Source organism: Prunus dulcis, unplaced genomic scaffold (assembly GCF_902201215.1).
Source record: "Prunus dulcis unplaced genomic scaffold, ALMONDv2, whole genome shotgun sequence".
Lineage (NCBI taxonomy): Eukaryota > Viridiplantae > Streptophyta > Magnoliopsida > Rosales > Rosaceae > Prunus > Prunus dulcis.
The window spans coordinates 10,876-28,895 of NW_023010241.1; the positions used below are offsets into that span (position 1 = coordinate 10,876).

Sequence of the window (18,020 nt, forward strand, 5' to 3'; positions counted from 1 at the left end):
CACTTGGGCTGGAGCCCACTCCAGCCTAGTCCTAATTTAGTAAATAAGTTTAAAAGTGCAGGCTAACTTAGGAATTTTATAAAATAGCCCACCCTTCTATACATAAGTCAGCCTACCTACTTAGCCATCTTAAACCCCACATACAAGGAGTGGATAGGAATCCACTAAGCCCAAAAAAATCAACGAAAATAATAGAACAAAAGCCTCCGATCATTTGACCCAAAAAAAAAAAAAAAAGCAGCCTCCAACCAGGAAGCAAGCCAAACCAAACAAAAAACATGCCTAAAAGCATGAGAGAACCAAAGAAGAAGTGATTGTCTTCCTCTCCAAAATTATATCAACATATTTTTAGTGGGTTCTTCAATCTTAGTAAGTTTCTCTCTTTCTTTTTATTTAATTTTCAATTTTAATTGTTATCGTTAAGTTTTTATGATTTAGGGTCTGTTTGTTAAATTTTGAGTGCCGTTACGCGCGTGATATGAAATTATTTTTGAAAAATTGTAAGTCGCCCCACATGCGTTATGGGAAAAATGTCTCCCACACATGCATGATGGGAAAAAATTCTCCCGCACTCGTGGCAAGAATGCTTGTTGCTTTAAGAAAAAAATTAGTCCACCCTAGTAAACTTCCTGGATCCGTCCTTGATCATCACTATAAAAAATAATGCAAATTCAAAACAATTTATACCACTCAATTAATCGGTTGTCATTTTAGTGTTTCCTTGAAACACCATGTTCGTCAATTTTGTTTATCACAACTAGATGCCTTAATGGTTTTATTTATTTATTTATTTTTTTTTTGGTGCAAGAATGATATTTGACTGAAGAATTAAAACATAGGACCCTTGGATCCGTTGAAATAGAATATGAAGTGTACCCCACAAGGTGTCCTTTCAAATAAGGTCATTTGAGGGACACCCTGTAGGGTTCCCTACAAATATTTTTTGAACGATCCAAACATCTATTTTTCTAACCTTCATTCATAGATCATCTTTGTAAAAAATCATGCAAATTGAAAATTATTAAGGAATCTAATTGGGACAAACAAAATAGACGAACACGATGCTTGAAGAAAAGACTATAGGAAACAATAATGTAATTGAGTGGTCAAATCGTTTCGGATTCAAGTGATTATTTGCAAAGATGATATTTGAGGGAATATCTAAACACTAGATGGTTTAGATATCGAAGTACAATGTGTGGTGGGTCCTACAAAGAGTGTTCCTTAAATAAGCTTATTTGAGGGATCCTTGGACTGAAGCTATACAATCCTCTTCTATTGAGGGATTCCTCAAATAACTTATTTGAGGGACACCATTTGGAGCCCACCATGAATTTTATTTCAATGATTTGAACCGTCTATTTTTCAAATCTTCACTCATAAATGATCATTGCAAAAAATTGCACAAATTGGAAACCATTACGACATCTAATTGTGCACAACAAAAGCAACAAACACGATGCTTTAAAAAAAAAAAACTAAAATAACAATTATTTAATTGAATGGTCAAATGAATTCGAATTTAAGTGATTCGTTGCAAAGATGATTTTGAAATGAATATGTTAATACTATACGGTTCAGATAGTTAAAATATGGTGTGGGGTGGACCCTACAAAGGGTGTCACAATTAGTTTATGAATTTCGTGCACCGACTTTAATCTCCTTCTACCCGTCTTGCAGGTCACAGATGGGATCTTTAAGCAAGACATTACTTAGCAAGTATCCCATTTTTCGACCAATAACAAGTGGCCACCCGTCCTGCTCCATCTCTTTTACGGGATCCATTACAAGCAACAAGGTTTAGAGAGGGCCATTGACTTTGTATTTAACACCCTTTTTAAGTCAAATTAATTATTTCTCAGATATTAATTAATGCATGATTGAAATAGTTGACCGTTAGAGTAGGGAATTTTGAGTCTAAGAAAGGCACGTGTATACAGCCCAAAACTGCCGGATCATGTTTTAGTGCTTTTTGTTTAAAAGGGTGTATTCAATTAAGATTTTAAAAAAGTTTAATGAAGTTATTAAGTCTTGGGTGATTTTATTGGCACCTCATTATTTTCTCTTTGCACTCCATATTAATTTTAAACATGAACAACCTATTTTACGCTTCTACATAATTACCGTTAAGGACAAAAAAATTAATTTAAAATAAAAATTAAATTTGCTCACTACACCTACATGTTCCTGCAACCCTAGTTAGACTTTTTTCTCAAATCATCATGTTACTACGACCCTAACGAGGTTTATACGCTTATATTAGTGAAAAAATATCTTGTATTTATTCATGAAGGGTGAGATTGAAGTTAGAGAGGCTTCGAATGAGGTATGAGTTTATTTTTTGGCCTTTTTGAAGTTTATAATTTCATGATGGTCACTGGTTGCATTCAGCACACTAGTACCGAATGTGATAAGTAAATTCGATGGGATGCCACCAAAACATTGCACTTATTTCAGTTATGTTTGACCAGCCATTAACTTAAGATGCGGTGAAGATCCACCGTAACATGGAACGTTGTTCGGTAGTGTATTATGAATGTTTACCTAAAATTTAGTAGCAATGAACCAAAAATATATTTATTTTTTCAGTATCTTATTGTCGACTACAAATTTAATGCAAGCTATTTTGACCTTACTCCCATTAAAGGAACAAATTGAATGAAACAATGTTGGAACAGAATGTGTAATGGATTTGCACTATTTTTTTGTTGGATGACCATGCTTGATATGGGGCATATTATTGCCACATGTTAGAATGTGGTTTTAATTCTTCTAAGCATGTGCCAATGCCCTAGATTTCTTCCCTTCTTAGTTCAATCAAGCAAAAGCAAGCTACGTGAGATTACCATTGGTTTTGTTGATAATGATCACTATATCCAGATATGAATTTATTTGTTTACGCGACATAGTTTAATTTTATATGCTATTCATATATCAATGAATTCTTTTTTTGTAGGTTCATTTGTCTTGAGATCATCCTATTCCACTAGTTTCTAGAATGTGGCATGAACAAAGTGACATGCAATGTAACACATTTGCACTCGAAGTACCAAGCGTGTGTGGATGTAGTTCAACAACTTCTGGGAGTGGAGAATGTAGCTACTATAGATACGATCATACCAATGACAGACAAAAATGCACCCACTACAGAATTGAGATTATAAATCTAATAATTCTATTTATTTTCTTATATTCCTTTTTTTGGTGGGACAAACTTCATAAGGGTCTGAATAAGTTCTAAAGTTCTAAAGTTCCATGAGTTCTAATACAAACATGCAATAACTAATCAAAACAACAAAAGTTTCATGAGTTATAAGAGACGCATGCTAGCAAGTCAGTTAACCATGACGGAGTTGATATGTCATGGTAAACCATATGTTTGCACCCTCTAAAATCTACTGCAAGGTCTCAATTGCTTGATAAACTTGGAAAGGTCTTGAACGCAGTGCAACTGTTTCCTCTAATGCCATAAGCGGCCTGGTAAAAGACAACATACGCTCGTCATGCTCCAGCAAAGAATTTGAATTTAATGCCTTAGTAAAAAGTCCAAATTGAAAAAGTGGAAGTCATAACAAATTAATAATTTTACCTCTGTGAGTCCTCTTTATATCTAAAAAATAATATTAAGTACAAACTCAATAACGAATTTGGTAGATGATCACTAAAACAAGAAACAAATTCACTAGAACAATAAACGAATTCAATATATTACCATTGAAAAACAAAAACAAATTCAATGGACTACCACTGAAAAAATGAAACATATTCGATGGACTACCACTGAAAAACAGAAATACATTCAGTGGATAGCCACTGAAAACAGAAAAAAAAAAATTTGATGGATTCCCACTAAAATAAAGTAAGTTAAGAAATGGGGTTCATGAGGGTAATTTAGGAAGAAAAAGGGATGTAGTGAGTAATTTTAAATTTTACTAAAATTCAGTGGGGTGTAAAGAGAATGTGGGGTGCAAAGATCAATTTTGGGGTGCCAATAAAATCACCCTTAAGATTACAGAGTTCAATATATTTCAATTAATTTCTATAAATTCCACATAGAGTTTGACTAATTTCCTGAGTTGCTTAGAGTTCAAAAATGTTTTTTTTTCCCTTTTTTTTTGGGCTATTTATTGTTTTTCCATTTTTCAAAATAGAAAAATACCTTTACAAAAACAGAGCGTCCAAATGGTATACATCAAAAGAAAATAAAAAAAGAGCATATGTTTTGTTCAAATGTGCAACCAAATAAGGATTTATAAAAAATGCACAAAAGTAAAAACATAAAAGTTAATTCATGAACAAAAAACTGATAAGTAAACTATAATTATAAATGCATAAAAACGAATAAGTATCTGCTTCATTACTCATCTTTCACTCCCGCCTTTCATAGTATCTCTCCACATATATGAAGATATTAGCATTCACGCGTTGTTGTTCTTGGGTTAGAAAAACTTGGTCATAATTATTTCCTTCATTTTCTAGTAACGAAAACAATGTTGAATGGTCGTTGTTTCCTTTAATAGGAAATTTATTAGAACGACACTCCTTGTGCAGAAAATTGTGCAACCTTGCACAAGGTAAGACTAACTCTGCTTGTGTCTTATATGGAAATGGAGGGGCGTACTTAAAAATTGTGAATCGTGACTTAAATATACCGAATATTCTCTCGATTACGTTTCTCAAGGAAGCATATCTAAGAATGAACAACTCGGCTGCATTTTAGGGATCACGACCTTGACTGGCGAAATCCTAAAGATGATATCGAACATGTAACAACCCGATCCTAAATTATTAGTTATATATTAAATTATTCAAGGAAAAAGACAATTTTATCCCAAGAATATTGAAATGATTTAAGAGTTGACTTTTATTCAGTGGAGATTAAATGATTAAAATAAGAGGAAATAAATTTAATTGAAAAATAATAATAAAAAATTGAAATAAACAACAAGGGGTAAAAAGATATTTTTTAATATAAAAAGGGGTAAAAAGATCATTTTAAGTTTGAGAAGGAATTTGGAAATTTTGGTTAGATTGTTGTGTAGAGCACGTCGAAACGAGTCCGTAGACGCGTAGTGGACTCAAATCGGAGTTGTAACGAAGAAATGGCGATCAAAAGAAATTCAGTGGCATAACCGTAAACAATTCGAAGTTCAGTTTTTTTTAAGGCTTAAATGTCAAAATGGTCCCTGTGACAGGACCCGACCCAATTTCCACTTTGGAATTCAAGCCAAGTCCTGTGCGTGTCCGACACCTGGCGAATGTCGGGCACAAAGGACCTTTTTACCCTTCTCGTTTCAAATTCTTTTTATAAATGCCCTTAGACTTCTGCCGAAAATTCGGCAGAGTCTCCCCTGTATTTTGACCAAATCCAAAATTTTTCACCTGTTAAACAATCAATAAATTCACACCAACTGCCAGAGTATCTCAAGTAACCACTCTCAACTCTATTTTCTCAGTTTCAACTAGATATCAGAGCATTTTCTAGATTTTTCAGGGTTGTAAGGATTTTCTACAACACTCTACCTGATTTTAAGGCGCGGAAGCTATGAATGGCCTGGTGGTGGATCCTGCGTACTTCTACGGCCTGGGGGCGAAAAACAAGTTTGAAAATGTGAGTGGACAAAAATAATGTTCTTGAAAACAATTTTATAAACATAACAACCCCCATTAAAAAGATAAGGAGTGGTATAAATCGATGTTTTGTTTCTCTTTCAATACGAGGTATTTAAATAAACATGTAAAAACATACTGATGAAGATACTTGCGTAACTGAACAAATTTATAAAGATATCAATGCACGAATATCAAAGAAACTGATATAAAATAACTGAAAGTCATAATTAAACAAAAGAAAACTCAAAATCCTTTAAAAATACCACCTATTTGTACCCCTGTCATATCCGTCAATTCCCCTGGCAGGTCTCGGGCGCCACGCAGTTTACCCGAGCCTCAAACTGGCGAAATCAGGGGACTATGATCAGCCTGATCTGCCGGCAGGTCCTCGATGACACCAAGTCAGCTCGAGTCGCTCAGGCAGGATGCAGGGGACCGTAGTCAGCCTGATCCGCAATCCTGGCAGGTCTCGACTATACAGAGTCAGCCGAGCCGCAAACCTGGCAGGTCTCGGGACACCAAGTCTGCCGAACTGCAAATCTTGGCACTCACGGTCCGAGTGTCCCCGCAACTCGTGAGGCAAAGTCAAGTGCACTGACTGAACTATAATCAGACTGGATGTCCGTAGACATCAGTCCGACTCTGGGTAATCACCAAAAGTAATGGGTACACGGTGGTTTTAAAATAAGTTCCTTTAGAAAAATCTGATTCATAACCGAAATCTCAAATTGTGCTGCCACTTCATCTGCCATAAGCCTCAAACTCTGTTTTCTATAACTTTTTAGCATGTGTAAGTAAGCAGTACAAAACTATGGAACTATTACTGTGCTAATCATGTTCGGAACCATAATAAAACTTACTCAAGATCAAATAAAGAAATTTATTCAAATAAACTCATTTATAAAAACTTATTTATATAAAATCAATCTAAAATTATTTATGAAATCTTATTTATAGAAATCCTCTATATAACTCATTTATATAAAATCATTCATAAAAAAAGTCCACTCACTGATGGTCCGAGCTAATTGGACCATTCGAAGGTCCCTCCTGCAGGTCGACTGGACCTCTGGTGCCTGATTATCCATAAATAGTAAATCAATAAACTGCTGAATAAAAAGAATTTAAATTAAATACCCTGCCCCCGGCTCCTAGAAATACGTGAGCTCAAAGTTTAAGTTACTCCTATGCCCACAATTGCTTTTCAGGTAGTTAGAACGGTCTTAAAAGACCCGAAGCCTTACTATGCGATAAACTGCCAGATCGGCCGATTCGGGACCCCGTGGGTCCACGGTCTCCGATGGCCAATCTGGGCTCCTCTGAAGGTTCCTTACAGAGGAGGAACCATGTTTTGCGAGTTTGGTCCGAAATGGACGGTCGGATTAGCCAAAATCGCGTTATCGCTTAAAATCCAAACCCTAGCCCCAGGTTTCACGATTTCGGAGTATCCGGGACTCCGATTCGCATTCCGTCGAATCCTACACGATCCTGACATCATGTAGACCGACATATCCGAAATTCAGCATCATCCGACGATTTGACGACACTGCACCCACGGATCGCGCGATATGGAAAATCCGTTCGGGGCTCAAACGGACTCCGAATCGAGATCCGCGAAATTCTACGTGCTCGTGACGACACGAGGATCACAAAACTGCACAGAATTACTTCACCACCCTTGCCCACTCCAAACTCCTATCCTAGGTAAAACACCCCATTTGGAGTCACTTTTGTTCTTGGACATACCCCAAAAAGTGACCAGAAACAGTAGTTTCGGCGGCCGAAGTTTCGGCCAGAATTCAAGTCGAAAATTGATCGCTTTAGAGTTAAAATCGATCGAAACCCATACACCCAATAGCTAGAACACAAAAAATAGCTGAGAAACCATACCTTACTCGATTGATTTGGTGGAGAAACGAAGGAGAAATTCGAGGTGGAAGTTCGGATGAACTCGGGCGAACATCCATCGGAAAACATGGTTTTCCGGTCAACTCCGGGCGGCCCAAGGGTGGAGGTCGGTCAGGTCTTGACGGCGAGAGGGAGGCGGAGCCGACGGTACCTTTACCTGAGATCGGCTCGGCCTGTGGTGGCTGGACCGACACCTAGAAGTCGAAGAGTCGCACTGCTCGGGTGCGACGGGAGAGAAAGAGAGAAGAGAAAGAAAGTGACGGGGGAGAGGAGAGAGAAGGGATAAAAATCTGACTTTTTGACCAAATTACCATTTTGCCCTTCGCGGTATTTAGACCGTATCTTCTTCGTTACAACTCCGATTCGGGTCTACTCTGTGTCTACGAACTCATTTCGCCGCGCTCTACGCAATGGCGTAAGCGGAATTCTCAAATTCTGTCTCGGTCAAAAAGTCAATTTTTCCCCTATTAAATCATGCGAGGGCAAAATTGTCTTTTTGCTAGAAGATGTTATCCTTACTTTTTAGATATTTTCTTTCTTTTTAGATATTTTGTTTTGGGTTATTACACCCTGTGTTTCACTCATTCGGTCAATTTAGTCCTTGTATTTTTAATTTAACTAATTTAATCCCTGTGTTTACATCTGTTAGCCAATGTAGGACAATCTGTCAAATAGGCGTTAAAATAGACATGTGCATAGCACATGAGTGGGCATAAAGGTATTTTAGTGACTCTATTCCTTGGTGCCAATGAAAACTGTCGTAGTCTGCGTTCATGTGAATTGGGTTTCAGATTCAATCAGTTCTCTTGAATATCAATCACTTCACTTGAGTCCGAATAACGATGGCAAGGAGACGAATCGAATCTGTTAGAGACTCAATCAACCTAGGTGAGTATTCTCGAGTTTGGAACCTATGCTTGTTTTCCCTCAATGTAAAGTTCGTTTCAGTGACTTGTTATTGGTACATAGGTCTTGCTTTTTCGCTTTCTTGGTTTCTTGTTTTGATGCTTATTTGTTTTGCTGCTTTGCCTTAAAGGAAATCTCTTCAACCAAAGAAAAAAGGACAAGGCATGTACCTTCTAGTGATAAAATAATGAACACTCTCCCCTTTCACATGCAATACGGGGCAAAACACCCAAAACCAAATGAACTACATAGGAATCAACCTTGAATTAGGGGTACTGCTAGCATCAGCAACAAGAGCATCATTAAGGAAGAAAGGTTCCATATCCAAAACATGAAGGCCCAAAAAGAAATCATAGCTCTTAGCAGCTAAGGCATCAGCATCCTTATTTTGTTCACAGATGGTAAACATGAGAGAGGGAGCAAACCCGAATACCATGGAACTGCAATTCACAGCAATCACCATGAGAGAGAGATCTCTAGATTCGATTTGTCTCCTTGCTCTCTTTATTCGGACTCACGTGAACTAGTTGATATTCAAAGGAACTAACTGAATTTGAAAACCCCAATTCTCATGAACTCCAAGGAAAAGAGTCGCGAGCGTTTCAGCAATTAAGTTTGTGTTAAAATACCTTTATGCCCACTCACGTGCTATGCACATGTCTATTTTAACATCTATTTTACAGATTGTCCTACATTGGCTAACATATGTAAACACAGGGACTAAATTAGCCAAATCAAAAACACAGGGGCTAAATTGGCTGAATGGATAAAACACAGGGATCATTATGACATTTAAGCCTTTTTTTAAACCCAGAATTTCTGTATTTTAGGGGTCTCGACCAGCTGACTTCAAGAGGTGATTCCTCTCAACTCCGACACCAATTCAAGCAAGACCGGTCCCGTTAGAACAACCACACTTCCCTCTTCCAGCCTCAGCCCTTTGCTGCCTTGATCCGCCTCCATAGTAGCCGAAAACAGTCACGAAACAGGCGGTTTTGGATAGTTTTTTCGTAAACTTTCAACGACTCGTTCTCCCTCCTCCAGCCTCCATTTCATGCGAGTGAGGTATGCTTTCTTACCTATTTTTCATGATATAGCTGATGGTTGTGTAGTATCAATTTTGAGCATAGGTAGTTTGATTTTCGAATTGGATTTCAGCCGATTTTGGGATGACAATTCCGGCCACTTTCGGTCACTTTTTGGGGTAAGTTCAAGAACAAAAGTGGTTCCAAATAGGGTGTTTTACCTAGGGTAGGAAGCTGAGTTTTCACTTTTGAAGATTTCCGATTGCCGAAATTTGATCAAGCCACCCATGCGTTGCCGGCTCTTTTGGCGGCACGTGGGCAGCCTGGTGAGGTCACTCTCAGTCCTAGAACGATCCTCGTGTTGTCAATAGCTTTTAGGAATTCGCGGATCTCAATTAGGACAACGTTTGAGCCCTAATCGGATCTCGCTTATTGTGCCATTTCTGGGTTCGATACATTTGAACCGTTGGGTCATAGATAATTCCAAGATCGTGTAGAAGTTGATGGATTGTGAACTGGAGTCCCGAATACTCCGAAAAGGCCAGCCCTAGGTCTAGGGTTATGAAAACTGTTCGATCGTGCGATCGTGATAAATCCGACCGTCCTATTGAGACCACACTTTCGGGACATGTGTCTTAGGCATATTGGAACCTTTAGGGACTGTCGGATTGGAATTTTGAGGTCTTGGACCCCAAGTGACCCGGGTTGACTTTTTGGGACTTTATCGCTTTTAAGTGACACTTTACATCTATTGGAAGGAAATGCATTGCATGATGGATTTAACTAATTTAAGTTGATTATATAGCGAGCTGACAAACATTGTGAGTGTAGAAAATATGTAGTAATTAATGAAAGAAGATTAAACACACCACAATCATTTATATATAATAATTTACTACAATATTTTACATTTTATACATTGCATGGTAAGATACATAAATGACTTAGTACCACATAGAGTTCCTATGAGGTTCAAAACTTTCACTATCTTCATCATCTCTATGTGTAGAGTAAGTGTATTGTGAAGAGTAGTCATCGAATGATAAATCCCCAAAATAATTTTGCATGTAATTGTTAACATGCCACCCATATGGATCCGAGATTGGTTGACGCTGTCCATGAGCAAAATCATTTGAAGATTGAGTCTCAGATTCTTTCCATGAGCTGCTCGATTCCTTCCCAAAAGGAATGGGATATGAAGGGTAGGGAAATGGTTGGTTATGAGTATAATCATAGTTACTACTTCCCACTCCAACATAGTCTGAAGTTATAGATAACGAATCATCTTCTTGACTTGACAAAATCGCCTTGCCTCTTTCTCTACGAGTATAGTCCTTCCCTATGGCACCAAGTCCTGGTCCTGCCCCCTACTCCCATGGTCCTCATCTTGTGTTGCATGCGTGAAGTTTGCCTCACCAGTGAAGGGGCTCATAAATTTGGGAGGCGGTCCAACATAGTTTCCATATCCACCACTACCTCCAGCTCCACTATATCCTTCATCATTCCCACCTCCAGTGGTAGGCGAGTCTCCTGATCTTGTACTAGAGCTATCATTAGTATCGGCGGGATCTTGTGGTTGAGTAGGATTGGAAGAAGGAGGAATTCCTTTATTTCTTGGTCTTGGGCGCAAAAGTTCTTCCAAAGAGTCAGCGCTGCTAGATCCCACCTCCTCCNTCTAATACTCTTTCCACATTTATCCCTTCATTACGTGCTTCTTCAGCAACTCTTGGAGCTGGGTTGCCTTCATCATCATCTAAATGAAGAGGTCTTATCCATTGATAAAGTTGGTTACCTTCTGTATCATCATCTTCAGCAGCAATATCAAACACATCTAGTGGGTCACCACAGTCGACATGATCTATTTTTGCTTCCTTATCTCGAATTTGAAGCTTCATGTTGTAGTAGCAATAAACTAATTTTTCCAACCTACTATGAGCCAACCTATTTCTTTGCTTTGTGTGAATGAGTGCAAATGTACTCCAATTTCTTTCACAAGCAGATGAGGAAGTTGTTTGTGATAATACTTTGATTGCTAACTTTCTCACAGTTGGTGCATCAGTCCCATACATGATCCACCATTCAGCTGTAATGAAAAATAATGTTGATAAGTCTAATAACTCCAACAAATTCTATTATAAACTGATAGTGAAATATGTTTACACTCACTAGGAGACATTTTTGTTCGAGCAGCAACTGATGTTGGTTCTCCAAAAGTTCTTCTTGCATCTTTAAACCATGTTAGCTGAATTCAATAAATCGTGTTAGTGTAATCCAACAATGTAATTATTATAATTTAAGTAATTGTGTACCTCATTTCCAAATTGGCCAACTGCTGGTGATGCAGGGTCTAATTTAGAATATACTTTGTGTACAGCACGTATAAGGGTACCATCATCTCCAACACCGGGTCTGTATTGGTATCGAGGATTCAAATAATATGCTGGTCAAAGAAACATATACTATAATAAGAAAAATAATACTTATTCAACTAAAGAAATGAATTGCAAATTATGACATAATTTATACCTGCTGCATGCAAATCGTGATATAATGTTTTATACCATCGGTCATCAATTATCTTTATGACCCACCTTGCACCATGTTTTTTTTCCAATTCCTCCTTCACTACACGCATTAACTCATATATTGCCCCCATAGTAGGATACACCTCTGTGTCAACGATCCGTAAAACTTTGTAAAGAGGTTCAAACACTTGGCACACATGTTCTGATTGAGTCCGAAAAGAATGATCAAGCACTATACTTTCCACCATACGACCTGCATTTGAGCGGCTGAAATTGTGGTTGGCCCTGGAAGGCACAAGGTGAAAGCGCCTTGTCATCTGAATCTTTGCAACCGCTGGTGTGCATCGCTTCTCCTCCGTACTCGGGGCTTTCCCGCAAGACACGGTTAAGCCCCCAACCCCGTCATAAGCGGTACACGGTGCGCCCATCGGGGAGCGTTACCCTTGAGCATCGAGGATTATCATACACATGATTGCTAGCTTCCGAGCGTCTCTTTCTTCCTCGGTTGATGACGGTCCAAAATCTTTGGATGGGTTGCTTCCAGCACCTGTGCATTCGGTGTAGAATTCAGCTTCCAAATAATGGGCTTCGTTTTCGTTGAATGGTGTCTGATTCCCTGGTATGCGGAGTGGTCTTAGCCCAATTCTTCCTTTCACACATTGATGGTAAGTAGAGACCACAAGCTTATGTTTATTGAGCCATGGCCTTCCAAGCAGCGCATGATAAGCCACATCCCCATCCACGACATAGAATTTTGTAAGTGACCGAATTGGCCCCACCTTTAAATTTACTTGCATATGTCCCACCGTTACTTCACTTTTGTTTCCAAAGCCGCTGATGCTCGTTTGCGATTGGACAATTTTGGATAATGGGATGCCAGCTGCCGTAAGCACAGACAGAGGTAATATATTAACGGAAGAACCTGTGTCTACCAAGGCCCGCCTTATGAACACATCGTTGATTTGTCCTTCCAAGTAGAGTGGCCTTCTGTGATCTGGGTACGGGACCTCCATGTCTTCATCCGTGAAAATGATAGCGTTGTCGTTTTCCAAAAATGACCTTTGCGGCTGTGCGGCAAAACAATGAGAACTGGACTCAGAGATGCTCATGAGAGCCGCCGTAGCTGCTTCCCTTGCTTGAGGCCCGAAGTCAAGTTGATCAAAGAGCGATTTGAATTTTGGGTTCCTTTGAAGGACTTGGGAGGCTGTGGGTCCTTGCTTTTTACTTGAATAGCGTTCCATTACAGTTGCTTCAGCTTCGGTAAGAGCATGAAACGTGACGGCCGCTGTTTCCCGTTGTCCTGCACAAGCTCCCAGGCATTGCTCTGTAAACGCCCTGTCCGCTGTGCAGTCGTTCCATCCTTGAGCGAGTGGCCATGGCGCATCATAACTCGGGGGTTTTGAGTATTTCCGCCAGAAAGCTTTTTCCATATTCCCGCAAGGCTCCCAGATGGCTTCTGGTGGTTTGGGGTCGTCCCTCCATGGATGACAAGGCTCATCGTTATCGAGTAAATCATCAGAACATGTTATGACAGCAACTATTTCCTTTCCCCTTCGTTTTGGCAAAGGGTCCTCATCAATAATCTGCCTTTTAGAGGGAAGCTCAAGAACCCCTTCGTGTATTTTGCCATGCAAGATTTTCCTCAGAGCTTGACAAGCGGTAGTTGGATGTCCCACGAATTGATGGTAGCGACAGTACCTAGGATCATTCTTTTCCTCTCGGGTGGGGACTTTGTAGGGCCTGAGAGGTTTGATCGCGCCATCAGCGATCATTGTGTCCAGGATGGCATGAAACTCCTCATCTTTGCATGGTAGCGGCGGGTACGTCTCTCGGTCCTTCCTTTTGCGCGTGCTGTAGTCATTGGATGGCTTGTCATCTACAGCCAGCGTTTGGTGTGCCTCCTTCTTCTCATTCCTCCAAGTCCTTTGTCCTGTCGGTTTGACAGACATGCTTGTTTTTCTTACTGCTTCCAACAACCTAGAAAATTGACTGATGCCAATATTTTCCAGGTACACTCTATAATCTGCCACAATGTTGCTGATGCAGATTTCGACAAGTGCCTCTTCATCTTTTTCATCATAGCAATCTAGGGCCAGATCTCGAAACCTTCGTACAAAGTCCACAGGATCTTCACCATACTTCTGGCGGGTATTGTTGAGCTGAGTGGTGGTGACTCTTTCCTCGTGCTGAAAGTATTTTTTACAAACCCTGCCTGCCAGATCGTCCCAAGAACGAATAGAACCCGGCGCCAACGTCGTATACCAGGTATAGGCCCGATCAGTAAGACTTTTTGAAAATTCTCGCAGTCGGAGATTATAATCACCAGCATGTGGTCCTAAGGCATCGATGAAACGACTAACATGCTCCTTTGGACTCCCCTTCCTTCCATCGAAAAGGACGAAGTTTGGTGTTTCGTAGCCTTTGGGATAAGGCTGCTGGAGTAAGCTTGATGGGTAAGGTGGCTGAGGAATGTATTTCCAGTCCTCTTGGCTTCGACTGAGTTCCTTTTCCAGCATGGCCACGACATCCTCCTGGGTAACAAAAGATGGTCCCTTTTGTTCGGACTCTTTTCCAGCAGCAGCAGATTCCTCCTGTGGATGTCGGGTATTTTCTTCGTTTGGCTTAGGAACAGCATTCCTTAGCTCTTTGATGGTGTTCATCATCTCTCTTTGGGTTTCTCCCATAGTCTGCATAGCCGTAATAAGGTCCGTGAGGGTAAAAGCTCCCTCACTTGCACGTTCTTGCTGCCTAGAGGAGGCATTTTGTCGTGATTCAGAATCACCGTGGTCAGATCCGCCTTGAGAGGCCATGGTATTGCTCCTAGTCTTCCTTTTTGGAGGCATTAGCGAAAAAATGGCAGCTTGGTCCCCAGTGAAGTCGCCAATTTATGTTGGGGCTTTTTGTTCCAGCAGCCTGACGGATGGGCTTGGGCTGCCGTAAGAAGAGAAGTGAGCAAAATTCCCCAAGTGCCTGGGTTCGATACCAAGCGCCTGGAAGAGTGTTTTTCGCAGAGTCTGATGAAACTGTTACGAAAACATTCTCAGGCTTCCTTCACTAATAGCCCAAACAAACTTAACCAATTTTACAGAAGAGCTTGGCTTGGAGAGCATGTGGCATGGGAGCTAGGCTTTCACAGGTTTAGCAATTTTGAGAGAGAGAGAGATGAGTTTTCCTATGGAGGATGGAGGTTTAGAGCAGGCAAAGGAAGGTTTGGCTGGTTTCCTTCCTAATGGAGGAAGAAAAACGAATGGAGGAGGAAATGGGTGGCTTGAGTAGATTTCCAGTTGCTTGACAATGCTTGGTCGAGCTCTGGAAGTGGGTTGGTTTTTCTGGGTAGCAGAAGTCCTCCTTTTATAGCCACTAAGGGTTCTAATTCCGTCATACTTCCCTCCCTCTTTCCATTGTTTTCCCCCACTTCGTCCTCTTTTATGAATTCCGTCCGCCCAAGACATATGGGTAAGGAACCCATTTGTGGTTCCAAGGTTTCGGTCTTGCTGGCCCCTTCTCAAAGAGGTGAAGAGCCGCCTGCTTTTCTCTCGACCTTTGCTATGCAAGCTGCCAGGACAATGGAAGGGAAAGGAGCTGCGCTTTACTCGACGGGTAAACCCCTTACTCATGTGGATTTCCTCTGGTTTTTTGAGAGGGTTGCCGTTTGACTCTCCTGGATAGGGACAAACGTGCTTGGCCAGATATTTTACAGGGAGTTTGGGCTGGGCTTTTCTTTCCTAGGCTTTGAATTGATGATATGTCGTTCTGGTCAATCTACTGGGCTTTTCGTCAAGCTGCCGGAAGCAGCCTGCCAATTGTGCCTTAACAGCATGTTTAGTCCTTCTAATTGTCCCAACCTTTCCTAACGGGCTTTGCACTTTTTTTCTAAGGTATTGGGTCATGCTCTCTCTTCTCTCATGCTGACCCATGTGTTTCGGGCCGAGGGAATAGGCTTGAGTTTTGGGTCCCCCAAGTGATCCGAAACTACCATTCCCTTGGCTCGTCAATGAGGCCTGTGAAAGCCCGTTGCCATCCATACCACAACCCGTTCAAGCAAGCCCCGGGTAATTTTGGTGGCTTGGGCCCACCTAAGCTTGTAACACATCTTGGTGTTGGCATGGCGGTTCCGACCCCTATGCTTGTGCTTGGATTTTTATCCTATCATCATAGGCCATAGCCGAGTTCAATAGGAGTGAGCATGTTTTTGTAAAGTTAGCATGTTTTGGGTCTCCCCGCATGTGCTTGTTTGACGTAGCATGTGGCCCGTAGCTCGTATTAATTTGTTCCCTAAATTTTCTTGTGTTCATTTGGTCCCTATTGGGCCAATAATCACCTTGGGCTTAGCCCCTTGGATTTTTGGGCCTCAACATTAGCCCCCTTGATTATTGGGGCCATGAGCAAATGGTGAGATGGGCCAAATAATCAAACCTGGCCCAAAAAAGGACTAAAGCTCTGCCACTGACGTGCCTTCTCGTTTCCCGCGTATGTGCTGCCATGATTGTCTTCCAGCAGGCTCGCCTATTCCCCAGGTATGCTTCCATCACACCTGTTTTATTATTATACTTCATATTTATTTTTTTTTTCTTTTCCTTCTCTTTTCCCTTCGACTTCCTTCTTTTTTGCAGGCGTGACACCTGCATCCCTCGCCTTCTCCTTTTCATTATCGCTGGCCTTGATTCGCGCACAGGTCTGGAGGGTTTCGAAAGAACATTGCAGAGGGGTGCCATCCATAACTACCGATCGGTTACGCTTGGAGAAACCGCTCGTACCCACCGGGAGAAGCCACCGATTTGCTTTAAAATCCCTCATTCTCCTCTAGTTTCTTCTCCAATCTGACAGAAAAGAACCGCAGGTTTGGCAGAATCACCTTGCAGGACGCGAAGCCACTCCGAGAGCAAGAATCGCCAGACAGCCCCCCTTCGTTTCGATTTCGGCTAGCCGCTGGAAAGAATTACCAAATACAGTGGTAAGCACTTCTCTTTCTCTTTGCCATTCGTGTTTCTCTGTTCTGTTGTTGCATATACTTTCGCACAGACATCAGGGAGTGAAAATCCCCTCCTTTTTGTTTTTTTTTTTTGTTTTCTCCCTTTTTTCTTTTGGAGAACAGTACCCCCCCTTCGCAGTCCCCTTTTCTTATACTTGAAAATCGGGCCACTGATTGGGGGTTTTAAACTTTTAACCAATAACAACCATTCTTATGCGAATTCAAAACCTTTAAGCTGTATCTGACCAAAGTGGAGAAGCCATAAGCACTTACATCGACCCTGCAGTTTCCTTCCAAGTAATTGTTCTCTTGTGGCTTGGTTTAATTTTGCATCGAATAGCCCCTCCGCATGATGGTGTTGCATTAGTTCTGCTGTTAGCGTATTCTTGGCATGAAATCCTGTAGATGTATGTATGCCCAATGGTCGTGAAGGTGCTGGAACCTACATGTTATTACGACTATTTCCTTATTCCTCTCTCTCCTTTTTTTTTGCAGGTATCTGTGACCTTATTAGCTTTGACATGGCAGCCATCCTTCCACCAATTATGCTGGACCACCTCTACTCTGTGGATGATGGTCTCAAACCAGGAGGCCCCCTTCTGTTTCCCGAAGATGCCCGTGAAACGGCTGTTGTCGGTAATGAGCCAGCACCTGACTCTGCCCCTGTGATCGAGCCTGCCTCCATTTCTAGGTGCTGCATCGAGAAGGGCCTGTTTCCAGCAGTTCCGCTATTTTTCCAATTTCCTTGTAGCATCAGCAAGGGATGGTCCGAATGGGTTGACCGCGAGCTGCGGGATCCCTCCACATGCGACATTTTGCGCAGAGCACAGGTCTTGGATGCTATCTTTCTCTCCAAGCTGTGGGACATTCACATCGAAGCAAAGATGCTTCGCCACGTGGTGCGGAGGTGGAGTGCTGCAACCCATACCTTCATATGTCCATGGGGAGAATTTACTCCTACCTTAGAAGATGTAGCAAATATTTCCCGTCTTCCGATTTGCGGCGACCGAAACCCCTTCAACATTGCCCTTACTCCGGAAGAAGTAGACAAGCTCGCAGTTTTGCAGAGAG

General features: G+C 41.1%; 1 protein-coding gene across 1 annotated transcript; it reads right to left on the bottom strand.

Annotated features, from left to right (window-relative positions):
- Positions 1 to 10,791: 10,791 nt before the first annotated feature.
- On the bottom strand, positions 10,792 to 12,405 carry LOC117613266. Its single transcript, XM_034341887.1, has 5 exons — positions 11,979 to 12,405; positions 11,762 to 11,892; positions 11,619 to 11,694; positions 11,161 to 11,535; positions 10,792 to 11,057 (listed from the first exon to the last, which is right to left on the bottom strand). Exons 1-5 carry the CDS (start codon positions 12,403 to 12,405, stop codon positions 10,792 to 10,794), a joined length of 1,275 nt encoding a protein of 424 aa, XP_034197778.1.
- Between the last annotated feature and the right edge of the window lie 5,615 nt (positions 12,406 to 18,020).